Genomic DNA, 10626 nt, shown 5'->3' with positions numbered 1-10626 from the left:
GCCCCGCGCGGCGCGGAGCCCCCCGAGCCCGGCGTGGCGCTCAACAAGTGGGTGTCAGCCCGGGGCGGCCGGGCGCGGGGAGGGTGTCTGCGTGCACAGGGGGCCGCCGGCCTCCGCCAGGCTGCGGACCCGGAGGCCCAGTGCGGAGGCCGAGGTCTCAGTCTGGATGCACATGCGGGCCCCTGACGGGGAGGCCGCCAGCCTGGCTGTGACTGGCGTCTGTGTGGCTGTATCTGGGCGGAGACCAGGTGATCCCGTACAAAGGCCACCGCCCCACTGCAGCTTGCGTTTCATAGGGATCAGGTCCAGCTGGGTCTGGGCGTAGGCGAAGTCGGCCTCGTAGAAAGCCCCCAGCCTTTTCGCAGCTGGCATCTTAACAGCGGGCGGAGTTCGGTGGGTCTGAGGCCGACTCGCAAGGTTCTGTGCCCTGTGCAGGTGCCAGTGAGCAAACACTTGTGACTACTGAGTCCGTGTGTCAGAGCGTGAGCTTCCGTGGTGAGCACTGTGTGCACGCGCAGTGTCCCGTTGAGACAGGCGTGCAGATGCATCCGAGCTTTTGCACCAAATTGTCCGCCTACATGTTAGGAGAGGCATGTTTCCTCTGCGTTGGCTCAGGGTAGCTGTGTCTCCGATGTGGCACAGACGCGGCCTGGAAGGAAAGTGTCTTGTCGACGCCGTCTGAGGCCCTGACCACAGAACGCAGCTTCCCCCGCAGTCAGCCCGCCAGCCCTGCCCGGGGCCAACTCCCGCTCTGGCTCCCCCTCAGGTCCCTAGCCTGGGGTGGTCCCCGTTCGCCCTCAGCCGTCAGAGTTTGGACAATGGCCAAAAAAGAGCAAGAGAGATTGGTGTCAAGTGACACGCAGCCTCCCGATCCTCCGCGAGGAAGAAGTTTGAGCTTGTGCACGCAACACCAGTTGGTAATTGTTCTCTAGAGGCTTCCGTGCTGAGGGGCGTGCGTTCACCCTAACAGGCAAGCTTTCTAGAAAAGGCAGTGCTAACTCTGCAGCGTGACGGGGATTGCACCGCTGACGGACACTTCCTGCCACAGTCTTCATGTGTTTTTTTGTCTCAGCAGTTTGGTAACACTTATCCGACATCCGTCCGAATTAATGAACGTTCCTCTTCATCAGCAACAAAACAAATGCACTACATTAGTGAAAAATAAAACTGCCGCCGCGGCCACGGCCCTGCAGTTCACATACCCCGTGTTCACAGCGAACACATGCTCCGCTGGCGCTGCCTCGAGCCTTTCACAGACGCAGGTACGGGAATGATCCGCCCTGTTTGCTCTTTGTAGCGAATGGGTTTGATCTGAGCTCATTCGATCTGAAGGGTTGGTTTCTCTTTCACTGAGCTTAATGTTCCCTGACACCCAAGAGTGTTTCTGGGGCGCCTGGGTGGCTCAGTCGGTTAAGTGTCCGACTTCAGTTCAGGTCATGATCTCGTGCTCTGTGGGTTCAAGTCCCGTGTCCGGCTCTGTGCTGACGGCTCAGAGCCTGGAGTCTGCTATCTCCCTCTCTCTTTGCTCCTCCCTGCTTGTGCTCATTCTCTTCGTCTCCCAGAAATAAACAAACATTAAAAAAAAAAATTAAAAAGAGGGTGCCTCAGTGCCTCAGTCCGTTGAGCGTCGGACTTCGGCTCAGGTCATGATCTCACAGTTTGGGGGTTCGAGCCCTGCATCAGGCTCTGTGCTGACAGCTTGAGCCTGCTTCAGATTATGCATCTCCCTCTCTGCCCCTCCCCTCCTCATGCTCTGTCTATCAAAACTAAATAAAAACCAAGAAAATGTAAAAAAAAAACAACATAAAAAAAGTTAAGAGTGGTTATGTGGTCAGAGAATGTGTAACCCCCTCAGTGTATGTATAGTCACTCAGAGTGTGTGACGTCTTTGACATGATTTCTGTGGAAGCGCATGTGACTTGTGTGGCGTATCGGGGACTGGGTCGCGTGCTGATCAAGTTCCTGTGGCTTCATTTTTCCAGAGCTCTAGTAACCCATGTTCTATACTCGAAGCTGCCAAGCATCAGGATATTGGATTGCCTAGAGCATTTTCTTTCTGTTACCAGCAGGAGATTGAGTCCACTAAACAGGCTTTGGGCAACAGAAACAAAGCTTTCCCTGAGCAGGTTTGGATTAAAGTAGGAGGTAAGCGGAGAAGGGAGAAGGGAGGGCGCGGCCCTGGTGTCGTTTCGGTGAGGGGAGAGGGGCGGGGGAGGGGAGGTTTGTAAACATGAGATGGCCTTGGAAGTGAACTTCTGTGTGGGGGACTTTTCTTCACTTTGAACTTTCTTTTGAATTTCAAACATTTATATTTAGTATGGAAATGGAGTTTGGGGGCTGCTCTTTCTTCCCAGTGACTCTTGTAAATGGAAGAACAATAGACATGTAAACTTTCCGTTTCCTTCAAGTCGCTGAAAGCAAGTTAATAGTGTTTTATTTTTTTCTTATTTTATATTTCGTGAGTGAGGCGGGAGTCTGAAATCTTCTAAAAGCGCTAGGAGACCGTATGCAGGGGGGTAAAGGTTTGAGTTGGGAACAAGAGGCCATAAGGTGATTCAGAAAGTTTGAGGAATGAAGTGCCGAAGGCAGACTTGGCTCATCTCGAGGAAGCTCGCAGCCCCTCTCTCCCTGGGAACCAACTGTTTTTTGACTCACTGGACAAGGTAACCCCAAGGTTTTCCGGAGCCGACGAAGGCAAGGGGGGTCGGGGCTGCCAAAGTGGGCAGTTCTGGTTTGGAGGCTCCGTGCGGAAGCGCATGTTAACCATTGGCAGAGTTTGAGGTTACTAGTCAGACCGTGTGCTGACTGCTCAGCCTCAGGAGCAAAGCACTCCCAGCACTATGAGCCCCCCGCCGGCTCCCCCACTCTGAAAGATGTGGTAGCGCCTCCTATGCCACAGATGTGATTGGCCTTGACCTGGCACCGCGGGAGCGTGTCCCCTGCACGTGCAGCTAGGTGCCCCCTGCCCTCATGAGATGAGATGTGCCATATTCAGAGTCAAAGCTAAGAGGTGGTTACCCGTTGTGCGGGCAGACTCACCTGTGAGGTGAGGGCGCATTTAACCGTAGGCCACCTGGGTTTTGTCTTCTGAGCACTGTGGTTAGAGTGTATCTGCCGTCACGCTAGAATAATTCCATAAAACAAAATCTTTTGGAGGAAAAAAACCTTTCTTCATTCTGAACATGAGAAAACCCCAGCAACTTCTTGGTTTCTCCGTTCACAGACGGTAGTTAACACCTGACGATTAACAGGGGACTTTGACAAGGTTGTGTTGATTCCGTAGTACTCGGAGTGTCCTCGTTTACTTATAGAACTTATGTTCAGGTTTGTGGTTTGAACCTTGGAGCCTTGTGTACAAGTTCTTGGGAGTGGGCGCAACTCTCCCTGTGCAGTTCTGTGTCCCTGGCCTGTCGGTGTGTGTGTGTCTGGAGCTGAAAATCAAAGGTGTTCAGCATTAACGGTGAGAAGTTCAGTAAAATAAAAAATTAAAATACCACGTTTTTCTTCTTTTGCAAAGAAGAATCGCTATGTAAGCAAGCAATAAATAAGAGGAATCGGAGTAGAATTCGTCAGCTGGACGCAAACGTGGAACGAAGAGCCCTTGGAGAGATTCAGAACGTGGGCGAAGGTTCCGCCACTGCACAGGGCGCTTGGCCACCCGCGGAGTCCTCGCAGGCCAGCCTCGGGGAGCAGAGCCAGAGCGGGCCCCAGGGAGGAAGGTCGCAGCGCAGGGAGAGGCACAACCGCATGGAAAGAGACAGAAGGTAACGCGTGTGGTTGCTCGTCGGCACGCAGGTTTATTCCGGTTTTGAGCAGCAGTGGGCAGGTTATTGATGAGACCACAGTTTTGTCATTTTCGTGACATGTTTAAAGTGGGAGAGGTTGGCTGGGGTGAATGTTGACTTGGTTTTGCTAGGTGGATCAGGGTCCCCAGGACCACCCTCCAGGTTTGGCGATTCTTTAGGACCTAGGGCTTTGACTTATTACAGAGAAAGGAACCTGGAAAATTACCAAAGGCGCCTTGGGGTGGGGGTGGGCATCCAGAGAGCTAGGTGCAGGCTCCCAGTGCCCCCTCCCAGGGGACTCCCAGGTGCACTCAGCAACCCCAGCACCAGCTGTTCCCGCTGGGGAAGCTCACGAGGAACCCAGTCCCCGAGATGTTCTTGGTAGGCAGGTCATGGAGGCTCCTGCCTGGCGAGCAGCCAGTCCCAGGCCCCTAGAAGGAGAGCCGGTGCACAGCATAGACCATGTTTGCACACACGTTGTGGGCACAGGGAACCCCTTCTAACTAATGATGCTGGGAACCCCTGGAATCTGAGTGCCCGATGCCATCAGGGCCCTGCCTTGTGGGTGGGCTGCCAGGGGATGGCCAGGGTAAGGGGTTAGAACTGTGACTTCAGTCGTTTTATCTGCAGGTTTTATTTAGAATTTGCAATTTTTTTTTGAATGTTTATTTTTGAGAGAGACAGAGTGTGAGCGGGGGAGGGGCAGAGAGATGGAGACATAATCTGAAGCAGGTTCCAGGCTCCAAGCTGTCAGTACAGAGCTTGATGCGGGGCTGGAACTCACGAACTCTTGAGATGATGATCTGAGCCGAAGGTGGACGCTTAACTGACTGAGCCACCCAGGCGCTGCAAATCTGCAATTTTATGTAGAGTCAAAAGGTGGCTATATTTTTCTTTATTACTGTTATCATTATCAGAGGTTTTACTTGATGTTTCCCTAATCTAATTAACGTAGTCATTCATTGAGAACTTTGTACCAGTTTCCTTTTTACAGAATGGGGCAAGGCAGACATTCAACTGTGAAGGGCAAGTGTTGACCCAAAGCGATTTGTTTCTTTTTAAGGGGATATGTTGAAGCTAGCTGGCCAGCTAGATCTCTTTCTTACGCAGGTGCACTCACACGCACTGGCACACACGCGCTCACAACTCCGCTTGAAGCACTGTGGGACCAGGGACATGTGAACCAGAAAGGACTTTTTTCCTACTCTGACATTTATCACGTAAACATTTATTTGACACCTACTGTCTGAAAATCCTTCTATTATATGTTGACAGTGGAGGTTAGATTCTTACTTTGCCTTTTCCTAGTTTAACAGCCTGCAGCTGGATCACTTCTGTCATCTGAGTTTCTCGTCTGTAAAGCAGAGCTGGTTATGCACGGATTGGAGACAGAATGAAAAACGTGTGTGCGTCACGTGTCTGCCTCTGTCTAGAAGTTAGCATCTCGTAAATGCCAGCTGTCACATTGACCTCATGAGATTGCTATGTCAGACTCTGTGTGTCCATTTGGGAAGATGGGCGACGAGGGCTGTAGAAGGTGGGAATCGGAGAGAGTTAGAAATGGCCCAGATCAAGAGACCACTCGTGATGTGAATGATCTCTAAGAAATAAATGATCTCTAAATTGCTGGGTTTCGGGACATTAATAGGCTAATCGTGTGTGATCCTTTTGAACCAAGGCCCCTTGCCGATCACAGCTGTGACCCCGAGCTGTGGGTGAGTCCCTCAGCACAAGGAGAGCCGTCCACCCAGAAAAAACACACAAAATTTTGCTTCCAGTTTCGGGGGTTTGGGTCCATGCTTGGTCTGGAGACTGGAACCTGGCCCTGGCCCCTGACCCATGAGAAGTCCGCGGAGGAGCCTGCAGCAGGACGGGCCTGTGGAGAAGGGCCATGTGGTCGCGGCGGAGAGTGATGCTGAGCACTTGGTGGCCGAGCCATGAGCAACACAGTCAGACATTTGCTTTACTGCTTGGTATTGTGTCCACTTCTCTGTGTGATCACTTTGGATTTTGACCATAGGCGCAGAATCCGCATTTGCTGTGATGAGTTGAATCTTCTGGTCCCGTTCTGCAATGCCGAGACAGATAAGGCCACCACGCTGCAGTGGACCACAGCATTCCTCAAGTACATTCAGGAGCGACACGGGGATTCTCTTAAGAAGGTCAGTGTGCAGGGCGGGTAGATTTTCAGAATTTCATAAACTTACCCGTGATCTTATTTATCCTGTTTTCCCTGAGACAGCCCAGGCTGCTCTTTGCTGGAATACAGGGTCAGGGACTGAGTTCACTGTGAACAAAACTCTGCTTGATAATGATGTTAATTCTTTGTATATTGAAATAATCCTCACAGCCTGGTCTGTTCACAGACGTGCAGAGTATAAGTGACTGAGTAGCAGTTGTCAGATCATAGATTGAGCACCTGCTCTCTGCAGTGGACTGTATGGGGCTCAAAGGGGTGTCAGAGACCTGTGAGATGTGACATTTTTTACCCTCTGAAAACTTGGTGACGGGATGAAGCAAGAATAGTTAAGGGAGAAAGAGAGGCAGATAAGTGTTAAATAAGTGTCTGGAATCCACACGCATTCAGAAGGCAGAGAAGAGAGACTCTTCGGTGGGCCGGGGACTGGGGGCGACTTGGGGGCTTTGGGGGCCGTGCCCCTGGCTCCTTGTTGCCGCCAGCACTGCCTCGACCCTGCCTGTTCAAGTCCCAGGGGCAATTCCAGCAAGTGAGCGTGGCGCCAGGTAGGACCGAACACGTGGTGTGAGGGGGGGTCCAGCCACCCCTTCCCTGGGGGTTCACGTGGAAGAATGGAGGCGTCACAGTATTGGCTTCCATGCTCTGCCCTGGGGGGATCTCGGCTCCAGGTCCCTGCCTGAGAACGCTGTTCAGGGGGTGTGGCGGCGAGGCCTCAGTCAAGCAAGCCTGGCACCCCCACTCTGCTCCTTGTCGAAGCCGTCGTGCGGTTGCTGCTGTGGGCGGGCTCATCTGTCAGGGACTGAGCTGAGGTGGCGCAGAAACGTGGAAGCCTTTTAGAAAAAGCCTCCTGTGTCTAGATCCTGGAAGGGCCTGGAGCCACAGGCGGTTTTCTCTTTCCCGCCCGTCTCCACGCGGCATTTACGTGCTGTGAGCGCCGGCCTTTCGTTGCCAGCTGATTGCGTTCTAAAGCGGAGTCTGTGCCCTGTGGCCTCTAGTCGGATCACTGAGGGTTGTTTCTAACGCACTTACTCTTTGACATTATTTGTTGGCGATAAGAGTGTTAATTTTAATAACATAAGGCTTTTGTGTATTTTTTTTTACTAAACTTCTTCCTGAATTCCAGCTAGTTAACACACAGTGTGATATTAGTTTGAGGAGTACGTACAGTGATTTACCAGTTCCGTGCGTCAGCGGGCGCTCACCGTGCCAGGGGCCCTCCTTCACCCCCGTCACCTGTTTCCCCCATTCTCCCACCCACCTCCCCTCTGGTGACCAGCGGTGTGATGTGATCTCTGTAGTTAAGAGTCTGGTTCTCGGTTTGTCTTTTTTTTCCCTTTGCTCATTTGTTTTGTTTCTTAAATTCCACATATGAGTGAAATCATTAGGATTTGTTTTTCTCTGATTGACTTATTTCACTTAGTTTTATATTCTAGCTCCATCCATGTTGTTGCCAGTGGCAAGATTCTTTTTGATGGCTGAGTAATATTCCGGTGTGTGTGTGTGTCTGTGTGTGTATGTATACATATGCCGCACCTTCTTTATCCATTCTTTAGTCAGTGGACATTTGAGCTCCTTCCATAGTTGGCTTGTTGTCGGTAGCGGTGCTGTAAACATTGGGGTGAATGTTTACAGCATTCTTGCCGCCTTTGGGCAGATACACGGTAGTGGGATTGCTGGGTCGGAGGGCGGTTCTATGTCTAACTTCTCGAGGAACCTCCACACGTTTTCCAGAGCGGCTGCAGCAGTTTGCGTTCCCACCAGCCGTGTGGGAGGGTTCCCTTTTCCCCGCATCCTCGCCAATACGTTATTTACTGAGTTGTGAATCTTAGCCATTCTGACAGGTGTGAGGTGGTGTCTCCTTGTGGTTTTGATTGCGTTTCCCTGGTGATGAGTGATGCTGAGCGTCATGTGTCTGTTGGCCATTTGTGTGTTTTCTTTGGAGAAAAGCTTACACATACACATATATATGTACACGTATATACGTATGTACTTACAATTATTTATTTATTTAGAGAGTACACGCACACACGTGAGTTGGGGAGAGGCAGAGAGACGGAGAGAGAGAGAATCCAACGCAGGCTCCATGTTCAGTGCAGAGCCCAATGCAGGGCTCGATCTCACAAAGTGTGAGATCATGACCTGAGCCAAAATTGAGTCAGACACTTAACCCACTGAGCCACCCATTAGCCCCAAGCTTTTATATATTTAAAAATAATGTCTGGGGCACCGGGGTGGCTTAGTCGGTTAAGCGTCCGACTTTCGCTTAGGTCATGATCTCGCGGTTCGTGGGTTCGAGCCCCGCGTCGGGCTCTGTGCTGACTGCCAGCTCAGAGCCTGGAGCCTGTTTCAGAGTCTGTGACTCCCTCTCTCTCTGACCCTCCCCTGCTCACGCTGTCTCTCTCTCTCTCCTAGAAATAAATAAAAAAATATTAAAAAAATAAAAATAATGTCAATGTTTGGTTCTGTGTACTTGTTAGTAGTGAATCATTCTTGTAATTTATGCAGATATACTGAAGGTGCTTACGACAACAACAAAAAATTAGCTAGCCGTCTTTGTATACGCCCGAAGATTCAATCAGTTAAAACTTATAGGTCTTCTGTTTTACATTTCATATGCATCGTGCTTCCTGGGTGTTTCTGAAACGTAGTTACATTGACCGTGTAGATCGTTTCTGGGTCAGATTCTGGGGCCAGTCCCGAAATGGGCTGCAGTGACGTCGGGTAGCCCTTTATGGGGATTAGCACACAGCTCCCCAAACAGGGTCTGCGGCCATTTGACTAACCCCCAGTAATTGGCCTCTCTTACTTACATATTTCTGTTCTTACAGATGAAATACACGAGAGTCTTAAATGATTTTCCTGAATTGTTCTCGTGCACATCTCGTTCCATGGGCCACTCTACCCAGTCTTGTTCAAGATGCTGGGGGTCGCCCTTCGCTTAAGACCAAGAGTGCGCGGGGCGAGCGGATGAGGCCCGCCGTGTCTGCCCTGTGGCTGGGAGAGCTGCTCTGCAGAAGGGCTGTCGGGGTCTGGAAGGTTTTAGGCGGTGGTGGCATGTCAACCTTAAGAACAAAATAGCCCGCGGTTTTACCAGCAAAGAGAGTTTATCAGGGAGCAGCAGAGGAGTTGGGAGCAGGCCTCGCAGGCCTCAGTGACCACGGACAGGGCCGCAGAGGCAGGGAGGCTGCTTTCTCAGGTTTTGGGGGGAACGTGGGACGGGTTGTTTTGGACGGAAGCTTGCTGCAGAGGAGGGGGATGGGGAGTTAGGGTCTGTGGTGGTTTCCGGCTTGAGCAGGCAGTGGCCGGTGCGGTGTGGCTGGGGCGGGGAGGTGTGGGCACGGCGGCCTCCCTTGCCGAGGTCCATCTTGCTGGTTTGCCGGCCGGCTGCGGCCCCCAGGCCCCGTGGCTCCGTCTCCAGGGAGGCGTCCCGGCTCATCCCCCCGGGGGCACCATCTGGTTGACGATATGTACGGGGCCCACCTCGGGTGAGCCGGGAGGGCTCTGGCTGTGTGGCTGGGGGGTGGAGGGCAGCGTCCAGCATCCGATCCAGATGTGCTGGGGTCTCCGTCAGTGCCCAGGAGGCAGCAGGCCGCGTCCGGGAGGTGAGGCTGGGCCTGCCCGGGGCGCTGCCAGCAAATTCCTGGTTCACTTGATGCTATTTCTTTTTTTTTCTTCTTTAAATTGATTTCACTTCCAGTGTAGTTAACGTACCATGTCATATCAGTTTCAGGCCACTTTGTGGTGGTTTTCTAATGAACACTACAGCGCAGTGAGCTCCTCTGCGCCATCACTAGGGTCCACGGTTACTGTATTTACTGCACACGCTCACCTACTTGCCCAGTTTCAAAGACACTTAGAGGCATCGTGTCTCTTCACTCATAAATATTTCTGCGCCTCCTAGAAAGTTCTCCAGTGTAACCCCTGTGCCTCACGAAGTGGATGGCAATTCTGTTTTCTAATGGTCCATGTTGACATTTCCCTAGAATGTTTCAGAAATGACTTTTGTAGCCGTTTTTTTTCCCTCCAAACCAGTGCCCAGCCATGGATTATGTATTGCATATAATTTTGTTTTTTTGTTTTTAATTTTTTTAAATGTTTTTTTATTTATTTCTGGGAGAGAGGGAGAGACAGCGTGAGCAGGGGAGGGTCAGAGAGAGATGGAGTCACAGACTCTGAAACAGGCTCCAGGCTCTGAGCTGTCAGCACAGAGCCTGATGCGGGGCTCAAACCCACGAACCGCGAGATCATGACCTAAGCGAAAGTTGGACGCCTAACCGACTAAGCCACCCAGGCGCCCCTATAATTTTGTTTTTAAGTCTCTTTAAGCTGCAGCGACTCTGCCCCAGCTCACATTTATTTATTACGACCTTGAGATTTGGGGACAATGAGGTCAAGTGTCTGTGGAATTCTGAATTTAGATCACTCACTTTATATGGGGAATTTTGATAGAATTTCAAACTTAGGAATGGCAAGATTCGTAGACTCACACCCACCAGGCTCACAGAGTCACCAGTTGGTTACATTTTAACGCATTCGCTCTGTCATGCTTGGTCTCTCTCATCACATACTTTCCTGCACTGTTTATTTTTTTATTTTTATTTTTTTTAATATTTTTTTTATTTATTTCTAGGAGAGAGAGAGAGA

At 51.2% G+C, this 10626-nt stretch overlaps 1 protein-coding gene across 2 annotated transcripts in view; it reads left to right on the top strand.

Annotated features, from left to right (window-relative positions):
• The first annotated feature begins 6 nt into the window (after positions 1 to 6).
• Positions 7 to 10626, top strand: part of TCFL5 (transcription factor like 5) — a 20326-nt gene continuing 9706 nt past the window's right edge. Inside the window, exons 1-5 of one of the 2 annotated variants that reach the window (XM_077756842.1) lie at positions 7 to 47; positions 1076 to 1262; positions 1983 to 2145; positions 3518 to 3764; positions 5806 to 5947. In XM_077756842.1, the coding sequence (XP_077612968.1) occupies positions 1110 to 1262; positions 1983 to 2145; positions 3518 to 3764; positions 5806 to 5947 (705 nt within the window). In that variant the 5' untranslated portion in view covers positions 7 to 47; positions 1076 to 1109. Of the gene's footprint in view, positions 48 to 1072; positions 1263 to 1982; positions 2146 to 3517; positions 3765 to 5805; positions 5948 to 10626 lie in introns of both variants that reach the window. The other variant, XM_077756843.1, reaches the window with a different exon arrangement.

The sequence above is a fragment of the Crocuta crocuta genome, unplaced genomic scaffold (genome assembly GCF_008692635.1).
Source record: "Crocuta crocuta isolate KB4526 unplaced genomic scaffold, BGI_CrCroc_1.0 scaffold613, whole genome shotgun sequence".
Taxonomy (NCBI): Eukaryota; Metazoa; Chordata; class Mammalia; order Carnivora; family Hyaenidae; genus Crocuta; species Crocuta crocuta.
Note: the sequence above shows the minus strand (reverse complement) of the source record. Positions and strands in the feature narration are given on the sequence as shown.